The following is a 21,330-nucleotide window of genomic DNA, read 5'->3' as shown; positions in this document are numbered from 1 at the left end:
ACGATGGACTATGGTGGCTGACACCTGTATTCCCAGCTCTAATGACGAGGCAAGAGCATATGAACATTAAACAACATGGAAGCTCGATCTTTGAGTGTGACACTCAAGTACAGTGCGACGCAGGCGCAGAGCCGGCCAGCGGCTCTCGGGTGCCTCAGAACCAGACACCCGACTCAAAGCCTGTCGCTCGCCGCGTCAATCAGGACCTTCACAAACTGCAGGTCCCGCTCTTTCCACCCCGCGTGGTTCCTGCAAGGAGCCATTAGGGACGAGAGCGACAACGTTCTGTAGCCTCGTGGATTTGCGGTATTCGACGCGCAGCTCTCTGGGGAAACGAAGCCATCCGACATTGACTCTAGAACACGCTGTGCGTCCTTTACTAAGGCAAATTCCCAGTACCAGAGGCAAATGACTGTGCACAAAATGACGGGACACGGAGGCCCCACAACTGCCTGTGAGCCAAGGGCTCGTCAATCTGCCTCTGGCTATCGCATTAAGTCTGTCTGTGGTTCTAGTTTTACATGAACACAATCATATATATTCCTTCCTAGTCTAGACTTCCATCACTTTTCACACGACATTATCTATGTGTGTATGATGTCAGGCAGTAGAGATTTCCATCGCATGAATGTTCTAGATATTCTGAGGTCAAGAAAAAAAAAATCCACTCCACATGAATGGAATCATTGAATATGTGTTCAGACAGAGCAAATACCAAATACACTTTAGTCCCCAAAGTAGTTTTCCATTTTAAGAGTTAGGAAGAAGGGCTGGGAATATGGCCTAGTGGCAAGAGTGCTTGACTCATACACATGAAGCCCTGGGTTCGATTCCCCAGCACCACACATATAGAAAAGGCCAGAAGTAGTGCTGTGGCTCAAGTGGCAGAGTGCTAGCCTTGAGCAAAAAGAAGCCAAGGACAGTGCTCAGGCCCTGAGTTCAAGCCCAGGACTGGCAAAATAAATAAATTTAAAAAACAAAGGAGTATCTGTAGGTGAGGATCATTAAAAACAAAATCAAACCAGAAGCCTGGCGAAAGAGCTCAGGGTCAGCACCCAGGTTCTGAGTTCAAGCCCCATGACGGACAGAAAGAAAACAGACTACTACATACAAGAGCAGGGGCTGGTAGGGAATCCGCAGCGAAAGGGGGAAGTCTCCTTCCTAGGGCTCTGAACGAGGGGCTCAGTTTACAGCAGTCTGCAGATGAACTCCCGCTAAGATGGAGACGCAGAGCCGGTCGGTACCCAGCGTGGCCTGTGATTAAAGGAACGTCTTGCACTGTGCTTAAATCAGCTTGCGGGCTTCTATTCGTTCATTTGTTTTTAATTAACGGATTCTATACGTTCTGGAAGGATTTTCCTGCGGCTCAACACTGCCCTCTGGTGGACGAAAAGCTCCATTGCACCATTTTCTTTGTTTTATTTATTTCTCTATTTATTTTCCAAATAGCATTCTTTCTAATGGTGTATTGAGATATTTTTTTTTTTTTGGCCAGTCCTGGGCCTTGGACTCAGGGCCTGAGCACTGTCCCAGGCTTCTGTTTGCTCAAGGCTAGCACTCTGCCACCTGAGCCACAGCGCCACCTCTGGCCGTTTTCTGTATATGTGGTGCTGGGGAATCGAACCCAGGGCTTCATGTATAGGAGGCAAGCACTCTACACTAGGCCTTATTCCATATGGCCTCGTGGCACTATTTTCCTTTCCCAGCAGAGGAGGAGGAGGGGGAGGGAGGGAGAGAGGAGGAGGGATTATAACTCAAAATGCCAGAAAAATGAATAAGTAAAGAACATTCTCTGGGGCTCCATGGGACCTCTGAACCGATTTGCCTAAGTGAAAGCTTAAGAAGCCGTGCAGATCAGAAATCACCAACGACTGCCGGGCGCCGGTGGCTCACGCCAGGGATCCTGGCTACGTGGGAGGCTGACAGGTGAAGACAGCAGTTCAAAGCCAGCCTGGGTAGGGCAAGCCCGCGAGACGCGTCTCTCCAAAATCACAACCAAAAGCGGGAAGTGCGGCTGTGGCTCAAGTGGTAGAGCACTTACCTGCCTTGAGCAAAGAAAAGGAAAAAGCTCAAGGACAGCGCGAGAGTCCTGAGTTCAAGTCCCAGGACAGACACCCCTAAAAAGAAAGGCCAATGACCATGAATCTTGGGAAAGACCTGATCAACCCCGCCGCCGAGCCAGAATGAGATGAGCGGAACCGGGACCCGCTCGATCCCTTCCGAGGAGGCCGGCTGGGAGCGCCCGTGGATCGGCCGTCCTTCGGTGCTTAGCACTGACCCGGGCCCGCGCTGTCCCTGTGCCGCGAGGCTGGACGTCTGGACCACACGCCGATCGGAGCGGGAAACACGAGGGGAGAGGGAGGGGGGGAGGGGGCGAGGAGGCGGGGCTGGGGAGGAGCCAGCTGGACCGAGAGGGGAAACAGAGTCAGGAGGGGCGCCAAGCAACGCTTCCCGTCCCCCTGTACGACGCGGGGCTGGGAAGGCCGCCACCCACGGGGGGAAAGCTGCACGAGCGCAAAGCACACGCACGCACACGCATGCAGACACACGCACACACACGCACGCGCACACACATACACACGCACACGCGCACACACACAGGCACGCACACACACATGCCCACACGTCTGGTTCCACTCATGGCTGGGCCGTGGACTCGGGTTTTCCAGCGTGGCTGCCAGGCTTCTGGGGCGGCAGGGTAAGTAGGGGTAATGACCGGTTTGCCGCGGAGAATTACAGACCTGTAGAGACCCAGAGCAGAGGAAGGACGGGAGGGCTCGCCCGCCCCAGATCCCTGGGGTTCCGCACTCAAGTGCTGGGGGGAGGGGGAGGGGGAGGAGGGAGCCACCCACCACCAGGCCCGCCTGGGGGCCCCCACGCCGCCCGCCACCCCCCACGCACGCCTGGTCTGCAGAGCTACCCGGAGTTCAAGTACTTGCGGTTACTGGCAAGAAGGAATTATGGAAGGGAGGGAGGGAGGGAGGGAGGGAGGGAGGGAGGGAGGGAGGGAGGGAGGGAGGAGGGAGGGGAGGGAGGGGGGGGGAAGCAGGCAGGCAGGCAAGGGCTGTGGATGAACAGGGGCTTTCTGGGAGGCAGCTCACTGAGTGTGGTGTCTCTGGAGCTGACACCTGCTGGCCTGTTTCCAGAAGGACCCCGGGCCCGGGCCCAGGGCGTGGAGACGGCAGTGCCCTTCCGGCCAGGCCCGCTGCCCGGGGCCTGGAAATGAGGGCGCTCCACCTGCCCCCACCCCCCGGGAAGCAGGAGAGGAGGGACGCGGAGAGGACAGCCCCGCGGCCCGCTCACATCCGGGGGCGCTGCCGCGAGAGGAGCACCCCTCCCGGCAAGGGAGAAGCCAGAGCCCCGGGAGACCCGAGGGCGGGGAGGGGAGCGCGGGGAAGCCCCCCAACTGCTGTGGGAAATCCTCTGAAGCAGCCGCCTCGAACTCGAACAGCGCAGCCACCCCACCCCCACCCCACCCCCACCACCCCCCCAACACGCCGCTAGCACAAGCGCTTAGCTCCAAAAGGAAATTAATAATGATAATAATAATGGTGATGGCTGGAGCGATGCCCTCCCACTGTGTGGCTGACCCCGTGTGATATCAGAGTCGGCCTGGTGATGTGAGGAACAGCCAGTTCACCTTTGGGGGTCCCGGTGGGGATGGGGGGGATGGAGGGGGCAGGTGGGGCCGCACGGCACGCGGAACACTGGGTCAGGCTACCCGGAATCTTCCAGAATGTGCCGTTGGTTTCGGGAGGAAAGCCACCGATGGAGGCGAAGGGCGGGGGAGGACGACGCGGGAGGCGGCCCGTGGGGGGGACCTGGGGACACGCGGGCGCCGTGGGCCCGGCCGCTCCCCTCGTGCCGAGCTCATGGGGCGGGGGCTTCAAAGAACCCCGGCCTGTAATCATCGCAGCAAAGCGAGCCCCGAACCCCTACTCCCTGAAAGCCTGGGGGTTCTGCGTCTGAACGAGTCGTGCGCGTCCCGAGCCCGTTCTTAGCGCCCAGGGTCGTAAACCGGCGCTGATTAAAGGCTGAGCCCCTTCTGCCCCGGGCGGGGCGGCTCTGAGCAGCTCTGTAATTACAGACGGGCCGGTGAGTCCACGGCCTCGTTCACCAGGCCCGGGGGGGGGGGGGGGGGGGAGACAAGCCAGAGGAGACAGGCGGGGAGGAAGCACGGGCTCCCACAGACGGCGCCCCACGGCAGAGCTGTCGCTGACCGCCAGGAAGGAGAACGCGGCCTCTCCCTCCAGCCCTGGCCCGCGCACGCACGCCAGCGGGGTACCCGAGTCAGGCCCCCAGCACGCACGGAAGCGGGGTACCCGTCGGGCCCCAGCACGCACGCCAGCGGGGTACCCGGGTCAGGCCCCAGCACACACGGAAGCGGGGTACCCGGGTCAGGCCCCAGCACACACGCCAGCGGGGTACCCGGGTCAGGCCCCAGCACGCACGCCAGCGGGGTACCCGGGTCAGGCCCCAGCACGCACGCCAGCGGGGTACCCATCGGGCCCCAGCACGCACGCCAGCGGGGTACCCGGGTCAGGCCCCAGCACGCACGCCAGCGGGGTACCCATCGGGCCCCAGCACTTACCAAGTGAAGAGCCACCGGCTGGGAAGGGCCGGCCCGGCCCCTCGCCAAGAGCGACCTGCAAGGCGGGGATGCCGGCGCGGGTCGTGGGGTACGCCCGGTGGCGGCCGCGCCCCTTCTCCTCTCCAGGGTGGGGCGGGGGCTCAGCACGGGCGCCCGCCCGCCCGCTCGAGGCCGCCCGTCGTCCAGGCGTCGCCCGGTCCGTGTGTCCGTCATTCCGGGGCCCATCAAGGCACCGTGACGGTTCCCTCCCTCGAGTTTCCTGGGGTGCGAGTGAGATCTGGAACCCGGGAAGTGGGGTGCGTTTGGGGTGCGGGTACCCCAGAGCTTGGACGCCACCCCCCCTGGATTTCCAGGATCTCTTCTAATCCTGTCTTGCTGGCTTGCACCAAGGAAGCCCCGGGACGCGAAGCCAGCACCCGCCGTCGGCGTCCTGGGAGCCTTCCGGCCCGAGGAAGCTAAGGAGAGAACTGCGGCGCGATCGAGCGTCACCGCCCCGCGAGTCACCGCCCCGGGCCTCCACGGAGCCCAGCCGCGTGGCCACCAGGTGGCGCCGCCGCCTCGCCAACACGCGGCCGCACGCCCAGCAAGCCACGGCGGGGCTCGGCCCGGCTCACCTGTGCGCCCCAGCTCACCCGTCGTCCACACCTTATCCATCCGCAAGGTTTCTGAAGACGCGCAGCCGTCTCTCCAGCTCCCCCCCCCCGACCCCCAGGAAGCCGCTGGGCTTTGCCAAACAGAAAGCGACTTTGGTTGACGAGATCACGAGCCACCACGCCGTAGCGTGAGATGGAAGTGTCAATCACGTCCCCCCCCACCTTCTCCCTCGCTGAGTGGGGGGCTTCCTAGAGGCGGGGCGGATGCTACTTCATGGCAGACACGCACACGTGCTCAGCCAGCCACTGTCCCTCCTCGACCCGGCGAAGATTTCACGTGGCCCCCCTCCCCTCAAACCACCAGACCCGGGATGAGGGGCTCTAGGTTAGAACCCCACCCGCCCAAGCAAGCTGAAAGTAGCGAGACCCCAACCCATTCCATACCCGCGACCACAGAGAAAACACCTCCAGTGGCTTCCTCTCTCCTCGTGGCCTGTGGAGGGCGGGCTGTGGAGGGCGGGCTGTGGAGGCGGGCTTCCGTGCCGCCATTGAGAACTTCTGAAGCGTAGCCTTCAAGTGAGAAGAGACAGGAGCCCCGACAAAGACACTGAAACCTGACCCTCAGAGAAGTATGCCCGAACGAAAGCGACAAAATGGCTCGCCGGAGGAAGGAGGGGGAGTTTGCTTGATTTGAATCAATCAATAATCCAGGCTTTTGTGTTGTTTCCAAAGTGGGATAGAACTGGGGGGGCGAGGGGGTGTATTAAGGAGACCAGGGGAATTAAGCAGACTCTGCTGGGAAGACAAAAGAATCCGGCCGACCCTCCCCTCCGTCTCAACCCCCCTCCTTCCCATCTCCTCCCCCCAAAAATAAGGACAGGAGGCCAAAGGCAAAACGGAGAAACGAGGCTCAACAACTTTATTTTCCTGACACAAAATTCAAGTACTTCAAGAGGTTTCCAAAAGTCTCAGAAGGCACAGCTAAGCTCGGCAGCTCCGCTCCTCTCCCCCGCGCTTTCCTATCTATCCTCTACAACTAGGAAGAGAGAAAAAGGGACGCGATGAACCCCGTGAGAGCCCTGCGGTGACGCGAGGTGAGATGCGGGGGGCGGCTGGGGGCAGACGCGGCTCCGTGTCTGCGGGGCAGAGCCCTGGCGCTCTAAGCAGACCCCTGGCTTCCTGCTGGCTCGCAGCAGCGTCCCGGGAGGTGCATGCACGCACGCACGCACGCACACACGCACGCGGTGTCCTTTCTGTGGCTTGGCCTTGCTCCGCGTCCTCCCCAGCCGCTGGGGCAGGAAGGGCCTGAGGTCGCCACGCACGCCGCGCATGCCAGTGACACCGTCCCGCCCCCGCCCCCCCCCCCCCCCCCCGCGAGAGGCGGGCCTCGCGCCTCCACGCTTCCCTTCCCTCCCCTCCCCTGCTGTCCTCCTCTGCTTGTGCGCACCCCCCCCCATATATTTATAAATAAGATTCTTCCCGAGCTGCTTCTTAAATAGAGGACCACTGGGCTTCACGGGAGGCTGGGTCTCTTGGCACCTGCAGCGCACAGCTCCGGCGAGCCACGACGAGGCGTGCAAATAAATTACTCGTGCCTTCTTCACCCGTGTCGTGAGGCTCCGCACGACGCCGGGCAGGGCCTCCGTCCCGGGACACCGATACCGCCGCACACGCGTGCGTTCCGGATGCGCGGCCCGGGTGAGGCTGTTGGGCGTTCCTGGGGTGCCCCTCCCTCCCCCGCGACGTCGCCGCTCAGGGGTCGATGAAGGACACGGCGATGTAGCGGGTGCCGCTGCGCACCGGCAGCCCTCGTGCAGGTGCGTGAGCGCCCGGGTGCATGAAGCTCCAGCCTTCCTGGGGGACTCGATGGAGCAGTTGTACCGCAGGAACTTGCAGCCGCCTCCCTGGGGGGCGAGGCGGACGCGCGGCTCGGCTTCCCGTCCCTCCACCGGGGGACCGGGGAGCCGCGGGAGCGCCCCCTGCCCTCCGTCCCCCCCGCCCCGCCTGGCGCCTCGGTTTACCCGCTTCCACCCTCACCCGCGCACATTCCGGAAATGAAACCCCGGGCAACATCCAAACCGCGCCCCCCGAGGAGACCCGGGGCAGACGCGAAGGCCGGCGCGGGCGGGTACCTGGAAGTCCTCCCCCACGTGGTTGAGGGCGATGTTGATGGTGAAGGTGGACGCGTCGTGGTGGGGCCGGAGGGCGCGCTGCCTCTCAGGGGTACTTCACCACGAAGTTCAGCAGCGCGAACCCCTGCGGGGAGACCACGTGGGACGACGGGGGGGGGGGGGGGGACGACGACATGAGCGTGTGGAAGGCGGGGGGAGGGGACGTGAGTGTGTGGAAGGCGGGGGAGGGGACGTGAGCGTGTGGAAGGCGGGGGGAGGGGGGGGTGGGGGGGGGGAGAGGACGTGAGCGTGTGGAAGGTGGGGGGGGGGAGGGACGTGAGCGTGTGGAAGGCAGGGGGGGGCTGTCCTCACGGCCTGGGTGGCTGGAGCCCCTCCCTCCGCACACCGCACCGCCTTGGTGAGAACCAATTACATGTAAACAAGTGCTCCTTAAAGACAGAAGGGAGCCCGCCCACCGGCCAGCAGGGGTGGCGTGCGGGGTGTGCGTGGGCGGCGTGCCCGCGGGGGGCTGGGGGACGGGGGGGGGGGCGCCCACCTTCGTGTAGTAGCCGGCGAAGACCTTGAGGGTGACGGGGGCGATGAACTCGCGGATGAAGTGCAGCCACACGCCCTCCAGGCCCACCTGCTTCATGTGGATGTCGTCGGTGGGCACGTTCTCGTAGCCGCCCGAGATGCGGCTGTCCTGGGGGGGGGGGGACGCGCCCACGTCAGCACGCACACGCGCGCACACTGGGCCCCCGCGGAGGCCGGCCGGCACTCACGTGGTGCTTCCCCCCGGACCAGCGGCCGTAGTGCTCCATCTCCTCCACCAGCTCGTCGCAGGCTCGCTCAGAGAATATGGGGAACCAGAAGACGTCGGGGCAGGGCTGCGGGACAGAGACGGCCACGGCGCTCGCCTCGCGGGGGGGTTCCCCGCGCGGCTCCTGACGAGGGAACACGGAGCCCCCCCACCCCACCCCGGTCTCTCTCCTTCCTCCCGGGGGCGGGGGGGGGCAGTGAGGCGACGATGGCCGCCGACACCCGTGAGGACGCGGCGCTGGCCGGCCGGCTCGAGAAAGGGCTTGCAGGCAAGGGGGGCCCGGGGCTTCCCAAGACACACCTCCACCCAAGGCACCCCACCCCGCGTCTCCCCATGAGTTCCGCCCGGCGGGGGGTGCTGCTGGGCTGGCCTCTCCCCGGGCGCTTCCTTCGGGACGGCCCCCCACGGTAACAAGGCTTCCCGGGGCCGGGGGGGAGGGCGGGGGGGGGGGGGCCCGGGGGGAGGGGGGCGAGCGCACACACCTGCTCAACGATATTTTCCGTGAAGATCTTCGCATAGTCCCGGCTGATGTACTTCTCCTTCCAGTCCTACCAAAGGAAACACCGTCCGTATTGAAGCAACCAACTTTTCACCAACATTTCTGCTGGGAAATGGAGCTGTGTGTACACGTGTGTCACGGTTACCCAGACGCTCGGTCCTCAGTAAGCGTTCACGGCACGTGAGGGGGGGCTTCTCAGGAACCCGCCCCCACGCTCACACTGTGGGGTTCCGCCCCGCTCGCGCCCCTGCAGGGTGAACCCGGGCTTTCCTTGTGAGGCTGACTCCTCCGGGAACGGACTGAACAAGCCAACGGCCCACGCCACGGCCCACGCTAGACGCATGCACGCACAGACGCGGCGCCCTGCGTGCGGTTCAAGGGTGGCCAGTGCAACAAGACACTGTGCCGGGAATGAACTTTACAACCTGGGGGGGGGGGGCCGGGGGCAGGGAAAGTGGGAGAAAACAAGGGGGTAACAACACCGTTCAACGAGAAATGCACTCACAGTCTTACTTACGTAACTGTGATCCCTCTGTGCGTCACCTTCACAATAAAGTAAGTTAAAGAATACATAAAACAGCCTATAAGAGGATGTGGCTCCGGATCACGGTGCGCGCTAACCCTCCCTCAGGCCCCGGGTTTAAGGCCCAACACCGAAGGAAAAGCCAGCCCAGAAACAGGATCTTTTCAAAAATAATTTAAAAATTAAGCCACGCGTTAGTGTGTGCGCGCATTATTACTCTATAATGAACTATCCTAATTGTATTTTTAAGTGTATAATTTCCACCTTCTCTTGAACTTCCAGAATTTTTTTTAGGTAAAAAGTAATCTCTAATACTTTCCACTTTCTGAATTTTGTTCACCTTGACTATTTTGTGACAAAAACGCATTGCCTGTGCAGCTGTCCTGTGGACACTCTCTCAGCTAACAGCAGTAAGGACTAGAGTCTCAGGCTTAAAGACCTGCCTGTGCCTACTGCTGGATCTTTTTCTCTGACCAATCTGTCACGTAAATCACACACAGTTTTTTCAATGTTTGTTCAGTAATCATTTTCCTAGATTAATTGCTGTATTTTAAAACGCAGTCTCAGGGGCCTGGGGATATGGCCTAGTGGCAAGAGTGCCTGCCTCGGATACACGAGGCCCTAGGTTCGATTCCCCAGCACCACATATACAGAAAACGGCCAGAAGTGGCGCTGTGGCTCAAGTGGCAGAGTGCTAGCCTTGAGCAAGAAGAAGCCAGGGACAGTGCTCAGGCCCTGAGACCAAGGCCCAGGACCGGCAAAAAAAAAAAAAAAAAAAAAAACTCAGTCTCAAAAAGCTATATAATAAAATACGGAGCAATTTAAGTGTCTCTCACTTGTAAAACGCATTGTACCACTTAAATTTTTTTTCTTTACATAAAGACAATATAAGAAGACCTTATTGGGAAGGGAAAAAAATACCCAAAAAAATTCTAAAGTGCTCTAAAATATATCTTTGAGGCTGGACTTCGGAGGAGCCGATAATTCTATCACAGTAATTCATATCACACTCTTAGTTCAGCATAGGGTTATTTTTGATGTGGAAAAACTGAAATCGGCTTCAAATTCTTTTTTAAAAAAATGCCAGGGAGATAGATGATGGATAGCTAGATGATAGATGGGTGGACAACAGATGACAAATCAATAATAAGTGGACATATATATTATGAGCAGGTGAATGGATGATGGATGGAAGAACAGATGGAAGGACAGACAGACAGACATAAGGATCACATTTCTGCGTTGATTTCTTTTAGCTTGAGTATTTAATGGCCTGCCAATTCTAAAACAGAGGCCAAACAGAATTAAATAACTGGAATCCTCACAGTAGTGTTTCTACACATCAGTCTTTACTTGTCCAAGTTCCAGAAGCCCTGATGACTCCACATATTAAGATAGTAATAGTGATTTTTCATTAACGAACACCTTTAAAGTCATCAATCAAATGGTGACTTTATAATTTCTCAGGAGTTCTCATCGGTGACAATCTCTCCGGACTATCTGTTCTGAGACACCCATCCTCTGCTGAATCCAGCTAGCTTGTCGAAGAACAAACAAGGCCGGAAGAAAGCAGTTTCTGCTCAGCTTGCATTTTCCCATCCAGTGCTCTCTTGAGACGTGAATTGTTAACACAAACAACTACAGCTCAGGATATTATTTAGCATCTTTTACCAGGAAGTTAATATTATCCAAGAAGCCAAGTAATTCTATCCCTTGAAACATCAGGGAATGCAGAGCCAAAGTAACACATGTAATTCCACCCACTCCAGAAAAACAAAAACTTCTTTCTAAAAACTTCTTTCTAATTCCAATCTTTAACAAGATGAAGATACACTGGGGGGGGGGGGGGCGGAGAGGATGGATAGGATAGAAGTACTGCTAAAAATGCCAAAATATGAAGAAGAATAGGACAGGGAGACAGTCCCATTCTATTCAAGAGAGTATATGGAGATGATTACATTTGTTACTTCTGAATCTCTCTTGTGCATGGACAATAAAAGACAGGGTGGACTGAATCTTTGTAATTTACAACTCCTTCTATTGGCAGAGAAATCTTTGCTGTCGGCGTTCGTGGAGATGATTTTCTCCACAGAGCAACCTTCTGATAAATAAACATCCCAGCCTCACTTAAAGAAGGAGATAACCCTGCAAAACAAAGCCTGCCTAACAGTAACCCAGTGAACGGCCCAACACCACCACCAAAGCGGCCCGTTTAATCCAAGACTTTATTCGTGTGCGGAGTGGGCAGACTCTTACAGAATAAAGAAAAGAAACAAAAGTTTGATAACTTCTCGAGATTTCTTCCATATGCAGCCTAATTTTTCTTTTTTTATTCTGTGGTGCTAGCCTTGAGCAAAAGAACTCAGGGACAGCGCCCAGGCTCGGAATTCAAGCCCCATGCCCAACAATTAATTAATTAATACTTTAACTCATCTTTCTAAAAAAAAAGCTCTCAGTCAACGCCAATTTCAGAACAGCTATGGATTGTGAAACTGATTATATTAAACATTTAAAAGCCTTGCCACGCTATGCAATGAACTGCATCTACTGCGAGGAAGATACACATCAGCAATGCGGGACCCAGATTGTGAAAGACCTACCATGGGGTTTTCAAAAATCTGCCACAGGTCGTTGTTGTAGTGCGAAGTGTTGTAGTTGGCAGTCGACAACAGTCGTCCAAACTCATGTCTATTAGAAATGTACATAAACACACCCTATACGTCAAAAAATAACAGTATTAATCCCGAAGAAAAAGCACATACACCAGACTTAAGCACAGAGACCAAAACAAACAAGCAAACAAAACGAACGGGATGTTTTCGCTTCTACTTTTGCGTTCCTTTTTATGGCCACGAGTTTTTCTCATACCACACGTGTACGGTTTGAAATCAAAGGAACAAATGTGCGTTACGCATGCAGATAGCACAGAAAGGCAACAGACGGCACTGTCAATCATCTCCCCGCTTTCTCACGAGGCGAGATGTCGACACGGGGGAGGGACATTCCTGTGTGGATGCAGAAATACTTTGGAGACAGCAACGTGAGGTGAATTCTACCTTCCTTTGGCTCCTTTCAAAAGGAAATGTCACCTTTTTTTAACATGAATTTTAAAATGTCCATGTTATTTTATCAGGGCTTCGCATTCTTTATTACTATATTGTTCACAGCCTGGAAACAGAAATGAAATCATGCCACCTAAGGCATGACTAGAAAAAGAAAACAAAAACCACTTCTTGGCCTTTTGGCTAAGATCAAGTATAGTAAAAAGACAAAAACGAAACACGTTCATCACATAAGCAAAAATATGGCCTCCTCTCCTTGACCCAAATCAAATCATCACGGAAGACACGACTGGGTCTGTGTGCACCTGTTTGAGCGGCAAAGGGATGTCAATCAACTGGAAGCCCCAGGAAGTGGTTTTCACAGCTCCCTGATCACACGACACACACATCTAGATACACACATACATCACACACACGCATAAACACGCATAAAAATAAACACATGAAACCATAACACGTGCACATCATGAACCCACAAATACCAACAACAAACCAATACCAAACCCAAGACGGAGCAGCTGTGAAGAAATCGTGCGTCATATTAATCACAGACACAGAAAGGAGTAAGAAAAATAAATGAAAATAACACCTTTGGGGGGCTGAGCATTTGGAATGTCTCCGGAGTAGGGGAGTCTTTCTCCCTCTGTAAGGTCTAAAATGAAGAGAAGCATCAGGTGAGTCGACCCGCTCGTCCACCGTTCTGGGGGGCAGGGGGGTGCTTGGTCAGCGGGGCGCAGCCTGAGCGGGGAGCTGCCATGGGGCCCGGTCCTCAGGGACCGCATGCACAAGCCAAGCTCTCAGCCCTCAGCCCTCAGCCCACAACGCACGTCCCCCGCCCGCCCGCCCCGCCAGACTTTCCTTCCCTGGGTTTTTTTTTTCTTTCTTTCTTCTTTTCCTCTGATTTGTTTTGTCTTTATCAAACACTTATCCAAGCTCATTCCTTAGACAAATAATTAAGACAAGGGGGTGGGGGGGGGGGCAGTCAGAGCGGCCATTCCAGGATGCGTGGCGCGAAGTCAGCCAGGGGTGAGACAGGACGCGGTCTCGGCTGCTCATTAGGAACACGATGCATATATTTGTGGAATAACACATACCACACACACACAGAGACAGTAAAACAACACATGCCTTGTTAAGAATATATATATACACACATACTTGCCAACTTTTCTGATATTTTTCCCCTAAAGCTGTCTATGTGAGTTTAGAGAAGTCACATAAATAGGTTTACGTGCACATATTTATGTGTTCTGAAAAAAAAAGTTTTTTAAATAAATAAGGACAGAAGAACTCATCATCTAGATTAACCCCACGGCTGACTTGAGTCTTACTCTGGTTCAGGGGTAAGGAGCCTGCCTTTGAAGGATGAGATATTACTATTTCTCAGAAGATACGCCCAGCCGGGGAAAATACAGACCCAGCTCTCAGAACCAAAGGGTGCTCAGTGCTCTTGTCCGATGGGCGATGTCTTTCACCAAGACTCCAAAATGCATTTTAACTAGGTTTGAGTTTCCACTGTAGGTACTGAATAGACCAGTAGAATCTTAACCAAATGGGCTCGAGAGCAGCCAGCCTTGCATTCAACTCATCTTTTTCTTTTTTTTTTTTTTGGCCCACATTTCTCTCGTTATTCTCCCAGGAAATCACAGGACCAAAAAAATTGGCTAGTACTTCAGAAGTTAAGAGAGACAAAAGCATCAAAACACATCGACAGGCCAACCGGAAGAAAGAGCAGCCATGGCGGGATAACACAAACACCTTCCCGGCGCGTTTCTCCCCCCACTCACCATTTCTCTAGCATTCCGGCAAAGCGCCATGTCCGGGTCCAGCTTATCACGCACGAAGTAGTTCCTCTCATTCATCTCTGACCTCAGCGTCTCTCCTTTGATTAAGTACACGTTAGCTAGGTATGGGATGTTCCAGACGCCACTGAAGGTAGAACAGACATTCCCAAACACCGCAGGTACAGAGGCAGAGAGAGAGAGAGAGAGAGAGAGAGAGAGAACCAAATTAAGTTCTACCTTTTTACACATTCAGAACAACAAATGCTTCGCCACGTTGAGTTACGTTCTACAGACCACGGCAGGACAGCGACCCACACACGCGCCCCGGGGTTTGGCTGTGCGCACCATCGCCTGGTCCACACGCTGGTGTTCTGTGTGGTCTGCTCACGCGTGGGTTCCAAAAGGGATGGAGACGCTCGTCCGTCATCATGGCGCAGCCCATGTCTGCCCAACGCCCTCGCCACGCTTGTCGCACAGAAAGCGTAGTGCCTCCCCCGCCCTCCTCCCGCCCTCAGGGACCCCGTCTGTGACGTGGTCACGTCTCCTCGCGTACGACGTCCCTTGAGCCCGTGCCTCCCAAGATTCAGAATTTCAAACTTGTTATCTAATATATAGAGTGCGTGTATATATATATATACATACATACATACATATACACACACGTATGTCTCGTGTACTGGTTCTTCCCCAGGACTCCGTGGTCTCACGCGGTCCACAGGGATCATAATGTGTCACCTAAGGGACCACGCGGGCCCGGGAGCACGCACGCACGAGTGGCCGACTGCACCCCCAGGGGCCCGAGGACAGAAGGGCACGACACTCACACTCGCTTGCCTTGCACGATATCCACATAGTCCTCCGAGCGGGCGTAGTAACCGTCGGGGCTCAGGGCCCCCCAGAAGTTGGACCACAGCTTCCCATGCCTCGTGACCAGAGGAGCGATGATCTTTCTAGAGACAGAGAAGCCCACGGTGTCACCGATTCGTAAGCCACCGCGGAGCTACGGGTCTGAGCGCCCAAGGACACGGGGCGCGGCACGGCTCACGTCACAGAGATGTGAGGAACCCGAAAAAACAAAAAAACAAAACGTTTCTGAAAGTCCTAAACTGACCGACACAAAGGGGAAAGTCTATGAAAATGCTAAGCATTAAACTGATTTTTTAAAACAACAATCTTTTATTAGTGACAGCCAAGAGGGCAAAGCCACCCGATTATTTACTACATCTACATTTTACCTACGAAGTCTGGAAATCCTATTAAGTGGTATCCAGTGTTTTCATTGTCACTGGCAAATAGCTCAAGGGCCCTTAGGGAATCAGAGTACCCAATAAAGATCTGCTGGACGAATAACAGGGGTGGAGATGAGCTGAGACATCTGTACTCGGGCCACAGGTCTGAGATCCAATCCCAAAGCATTTTAAAGTATGGTTCTGGCTTGGGTTTGTTGTTTTTTTATGACTGTCAAAATGGACTGTGGTTATAGTAAATTCGTCCCGGCAGTACTGAACTTCTAGGATCCTCTATTTCAGAAAATAATATAGAAGCCAATTGCTTTAAAAAAGATTTGAGAGGCCCTCACGCTAGCAAAGCTCAGGTTGAAGGGTAACCGCCCCTGTGATGATACGCGGAGGCAAGAAGGGGTCCAACGTCAAGAACCAAGCTGGGGTGGGCAGGGCGGCTCACGCCTGTCATCCTAGCTACTCAGGAGGCTGAGCTCTGAGGACCACGGTTCAAAGCCAGCTCCAGGGGGTAGGAAAGTCCATGATATTTCTATCTCCAATTAGCCACCAAAAAAAATCAGAAGTAGAGCTGTGGTCAAGTGGTTGAGTGCTAACCTTGAGCCCCAAAAGTTCAGGGATAGTTACGCCCAGGCCTGGAGTCCAGTACTAACAACAACAAAAATTAACAAACAGGGCTGGGGATATAGCCTAGTGGCAAGAGTGCCTGCCTCGGATACACGAGGCCCTAGGTTCGATTCCCCAGCACCACATATACAGGAAACGGCCAGAAGTGGCGCTGTGGCTCAAGTGGCAGAGTGCTAGCCTTGAGCGGGAAGAAGCCAGGGACAGTGCTCAGGCCCTGAGTCCAAGGCCCAGGACTGGCCAAAAAAAAAAAAAAAATTAACAAACAACAGTAACAAAGGACGGATTAAGGTCCTTAACTCAAGCAACAGTTGTTATAAAAGGGAAGTGGTTTAGTCTTCTTTGCTTTCTTCTTTCCCTCCCTCCTCCCTCCCTCCCTCCCTCCCCTCCGTCAAAGTGAAAGACAAACAAATGTGAGGAACTATTACTGAATCCTCCAGGCAGAGCTCACTGACATATAATAGTCAGGATGGAATACAGGCCTCACAGATTGCCTACGTGCTTTCCCGGACACTGTCTGCTGCTGGAGAGAACTGTGGATGCGAACGCACTGGGAATGGTACTCACTCCACAAAGGTGAGCCGTCGGGAGCAGCGGTGGGATCGACAGACAGAGAGGAACATCGTTATTAGCAGAAAGACAGGCGCCCTTCCCTCACAGGCCAACGCATGGCAGTGAAAGCAGACACGGACCGGGGACGGGCGAGCTCAAGAGGAAACCAAGTGACCACTCGAGCCCTGGAATGGTGTGGCTGACGAATCCTTGTTTTCCTCTCAGATGCGAAAAGCTACGTCTCTCTCTGCGAGAACTCTTAGGTCCCATGTGTTAGGAAATTCTATTTTCATTGTGAAACTGAGAACAAAACCATTTTACATTTTCCTAGTATCAGATATGGAAATCCCATCTGGCTTCAAGTAGAAAAGAAGTTAAATGTAATAGACACACGTGCGACTACAATGACTATTAAATATTCCTATCACAGGGCTTATTAATAAAAGGTAATTTTTAGTTAATAAGAAGCAATTTGTTGAATAAAAAGTAATTTATGAGAAATGGAAGCTGTAGAAAATAACTCCATTCCACTAAGACAGAATATGTCCACACAGATGTGAGAAGTGGGTATCTCAATAAAATCAACTGCTACCAAGTCCCAGTCAGTACCTGTTCTGCTCGATCAGGATTTTTAAAGTCTTCGGGTTGGTCAGAACAACATCAGCATCCACACTAAAGTAGTAATTGCAGTTTTCATCCTGGCGACAGAAATCCCTGGCCACAGAAAGAAAAACCAAGTGAAGAGGTACACAAGACAAACATCCCCTTTTGGAACAAGTATTGGCATCAGACTTAGCACATGGGATAAGACTTCCCTAATGCCTTTCTCCATCAACCTAAGTGTCCCAAATCCCAAACCGATCAACGTACCGACAAACACATCCCCAGACAGATGGACAACACACATTCTAGGAGATGAAAACATCTGGCTGGCCTGGCGTTGTGCAACCACTTCAGAGTGAAGAGTAACTTATCTCAACGCACACATTCTTTTCTCAACTATTTTACACAAGTATACATATTCTGCATGCACGCACGTTTCACGGGATGGAATCACTTGAGTCTCCAACAACTCAAGTTTTGAGGGACTTGTGGAGATGGCAGTGGATACTTGGAATACCAACACTAAGCCTGCTCTGCATGGCATTCTTTCTAAGAGAAATTCCTCACCCCTGCCTGCTTATTAAGAGGGCCCCCAGTAGCGTCTGGTTTTTGTGTATCTGCCACACACACACACACACACACACACTACAGTCATGGTCAACCCTCAAATGTAACATACTCATTTGGGAGACAAAAAGATTTGGGTTTCTTGGGTTTGTTTTTTTTCCCTTGAAGTTTCTTCTAGAGGAATCATTTAACAATTTGTCAAATGTAAGAACTCAAACGTACATTCCCATGTTCCTGGCTTCTGCTTGGCTTAATTTTTCTTCTGGTCCTACTATTTTCAGAGTACCGATTTCGTGTTTAGCTTTATCGTAAAACACCTTGATCTCCTTTTCATGATACACTTCCTGTCACGCATAGTAAAAATACCAAACGTTAGAGAAAAGACAGTGAGACGACCAAACAGAGTTTCGTGTTCCAACCTTTAAATGAAAGGAACACTGAGAACTGGTACCAAAGAAATCAGTGCCCCCTTTATAAGCAAATGACATAGTAGATAAAATAAAACACATTCGTGTGAGAACATCCATCGCCAGGCAAAACTGTGGGACTGAGCAAATCAAGACTCTGTCTTGCAGCATTTTAAATTTGTTTTCTGGTAGTGACAACTGTGCCCACGTCATAAGCAAGGGAACGTCAGCTCAAGGGAGCAACGATGGAGGACAAGCACGGAGGCCCCTCCTGGCGCCGTCTCTATCCTACATCCACCGGAGCGGTGTGAGGACGGCGAACAGTCAGCCGTCTTAGATGGATACAGATTGGTAACAGTAACAGGAAATGGCCTCCAAATTCTGTAATCCTAGGCACTGAGGCAGTAGGGCAGTCATGACTCCAAAGATGCTGAATTTAGACGGTGGATTTTCAAGACTCAGTTGCAGTTCCCCCCACCACACACAAACACCCAAAAGACCCCAAGGTCTGTCCAAGGTGCCGTCCCACGACGGTATGCGGTTGCAGATACCTACTTTATTATGAATGAAGAGCTTGAGTGCTTGTTTGGGGTAGTCCAGCGCCAGCAACAGGTCCAGGAATCGAGGGAGGAAAGGTGTCGGTTGTTCAATAAAAACGCCCAGGGTCACATTTGGCAGCGCCTTTGTTTCAGAGCAAACACATGCACACCGTCATTGTGTGTGTGTGTGTGTGTGTGTGTGCGTGCGTGCGTGCTTTCATCTTAAGCTCTATTCCACAGGTGGCTATGGCCAAGGTGCTTTCACTACTTGTAGAGGCCTCAGATGGGGGGGGGGGGGTGGGGAGGGAGATCCTATTTATTCTATGTAGGTAATTAAGGGCCAATCTGGTCTTCCAGTCAATGTCTCCTTCATGACAGCCCTCAAAATATTTTTTTTTCTATTTGAGCGCTATGTGGAAAACATCACCCCTCTCTTGCTGGCCCTGGACTGGCTGGAGACCACCCCGCCTCCCAGCCAGACCTCCAGCACCACAGAAAGAGGAGGAAGAGCGGCGACAGAGGGGGAGGGATGGAGAGGAGGAGGAGGAGGAGGAGGAGGAGGAGGAGGAGGAGGATGGAGAAGAGGAGAAGGAGGGAGAGGAGAGATGGAGGAGAAGGAAGGGGAAGCAGAGGAGAGAAGGAAGAGGAGGAGAAGGGGAGAAGAGATGGGGGGGAGGAGGAGGAGGAGGAGGAGGAGGAGGAAGAGGAAGGAGAGATGGAGGAGGAGGAGGAAGGGGAGGGGAGATGGAAGAAGTAGAAGAGTGATAGAAGAGGAGGAAGAGGAAGGGGAAGGGGAGGAGAGATGGAGGAGGAAGGGGAAGGGGAGGAGAGATGGAGGAGGAGGAAGGGGAAGAGGGGGAGGAGGAGAGGAAGCCGGCACTGAATACTCTCCCACGAGGTGTGTCACTACAGAAAGCACAGGAATTTCACCCTGCATTTAGGAAAGAATAGTTTCCTCCCTAGCACATTTTTTTTAAAACAGACTATAGACCAAATAGCTTAAGAAGCGACTTACTCCTACATGAAAAAGAAAAGAAACCCTTTAAACTTTGCATACAGACGTTGCTCTGCCTTTGCAGAACATGTCTACAAAAAGAAAAAAAGAAGGCAACCACGGGTGAAGCAACCGGAGTTTCCCTGTGCCGAGGACAACACTGCTTTCTGCAAAAAAGATCAAGATGCATTTTTCAACATCTTCATTCAGAACCAGCCTGGCGTGTTTTCCAGAGGAAACATTCCGCTTGTTATTTAGAAGACTGGCCAACAAGTCTAACTTTCAAGTAACACGGGGCTCTGTCCAGAGGCTTCTCACGCCAGAAGGACGGAAGTAACAGGAGATGCAGGGCAGAGAACTAAGAGGGCTCCTGGCTCCCACACCTGGAAGCTTCCAGAACCATCTCCTGGAAGTTCTGCTGCCTGCACGGCTTTTCCTTGTCCGGCGCGCTGCAGGGAATTCCTAAACCCACCTGTGCAGGTATATTACCTCCACAACAAATGGATAGGGGAGATGGGGCGGAGGCAGGCTGTTCTAAAACTTCTGAGACCGGTGACAGAACAGGACTCGGTAAACGAGTTGTATTGAATGAATGAAAAATAGAGAACTACTTCTTGCTGCTTTTACAGCTGAAGCGCCAATGACCCAGAATATAGCTAGAATTATCTGTGTACAGATAAATACGATATGTGAGTGTACAGGTATCTAGTGCATACCCACGTGTAGGCAGATGTTCATGTTTATGTACACATATACGGCATGTACAGGTATATTACACACACGTGTGCAGATATATCACACATCTGTGTATCCCTGCGTGTGGCTTGCACACCAGGCACTCGAGCCATGAGTACACATCAGCATGAGCCTTTCTTCGCCAGGCAGCTGCACACTATTATTAACTACACCCTCAAAACGAGCAGACACCGCTAGACTCCCCCGTCAGCCAGTCAGTCGGCAGAGCTGGGTAACCCTTTCCGCCCCTGCCTCCACCAAGCCAAGGGACCAGCACAACCCCAGGGCGTCCACGGACTGAACATCCACACCGCTGCTGCTTCCGCAATGTTCTTTTTGCTTTTTCAGAAACAGTTCCGGAAACACACAAAGCAGGCAGCACGGTGAACCACCCGTTTATCTACCGCGCGAAGCTGTAGGGACGGGACGCGGAGGTCTCCTGCATCAACCACCCCCCCGCTCACACACGGTCCATTCCACTCACGTCTGCAGCCGACAGGTCGATGGTGTCTGAGTCACAGACAGTACAGCCGCTCTCCTGCGTCCAGGAGTTGGGTACATAGTTGCCAAAGTAATTCAGGAGAATCTAGAAGGGGGAGCGGAGTTGGAGCCAAGTTAGTCCTGGGTAGTTCCATTCGATGACCACATAAGACCCCTTGGGGGTACAATGTCACCAAGAGAACCCTGCAGCAAGCGTTTCCTCAGACCCTGACTTGTTACGAAGGCTAGCGGCTCTACCACTTGGTGCCACAGCACCCCTTCCAGTTTTCTGGTGGTTCGTTGGAGATCAAGAGTCCCATGGACTTTTCTGCCCAGGCTGGCTTTGAACCATGATCCTCAGATCCCAACCTCTTGAGTAGCTAGGATGACAGGCGTGAGCCACTGGCACCTGGCACAAAAAGGTTTTTAAGGGAAGCCGATTCCCTCTCGTTCCTGACCAAATTTAAACATCCCCATCCGCCCAGAAAGACCAACAGGCCAGCAGAAATTTTCCATCTCAGAAATCTCATAAAAATTTAATACGTCTACCATGCATTATTCATCTGCCTGGCACAATTCGGCCGGGAATACCGGCGTGATCAATCGCT

The 21,330-nt window shown here is 53.7% G+C and overlaps 1 protein-coding gene across 1 annotated transcript in view; it reads right to left on the bottom strand.

Annotated features, from left to right (window-relative positions):
• Positions 1 to 6,665: 6,665 nt before the first annotated feature.
• Positions 6,666 to 21,330, bottom strand: part of Plod2 (procollagen-lysine,2-oxoglutarate 5-dioxygenase 2) — a gene marked incomplete at its 5' end in the record, with an annotated part of 38,642 nt that continues 23,977 nt past the window's right edge. The window contains 15 exon segments of the mRNA XM_048334694.1: positions 6,666 to 7,037; positions 7,040 to 7,088; positions 7,317 to 7,407; positions 7,409 to 7,440; positions 7,852 to 7,998; positions 8,078 to 8,182; positions 8,598 to 8,663; positions 11,738 to 11,851; positions 12,789 to 12,851; positions 13,987 to 14,128; positions 14,808 to 14,933; positions 17,007 to 17,111; positions 17,790 to 17,911; positions 18,530 to 18,655; positions 20,727 to 20,828. Of these exon segments, the coding sequence (XP_048190651.1) occupies positions 6,937 to 7,037; positions 7,040 to 7,088; positions 7,317 to 7,407; positions 7,409 to 7,440; positions 7,852 to 7,998; positions 8,078 to 8,182; positions 8,598 to 8,663; positions 11,738 to 11,851; positions 12,789 to 12,851; positions 13,987 to 14,128; positions 14,808 to 14,933; positions 17,007 to 17,111; positions 17,790 to 17,911; positions 18,530 to 18,655; positions 20,727 to 20,828 (1,491 nt within the window).

The sequence above is a fragment of the Perognathus longimembris genome, chromosome 26, assembly GCF_023159225.1.
Source record: "Perognathus longimembris pacificus isolate PPM17 chromosome 26, ASM2315922v1, whole genome shotgun sequence".
Classification (NCBI taxonomy): domain Eukaryota; kingdom Metazoa; phylum Chordata; class Mammalia; order Rodentia; family Heteromyidae; genus Perognathus; species Perognathus longimembris.
Note: the sequence above shows the minus strand (reverse complement) of the source record. Positions and strands in the feature narration are given on the sequence as shown.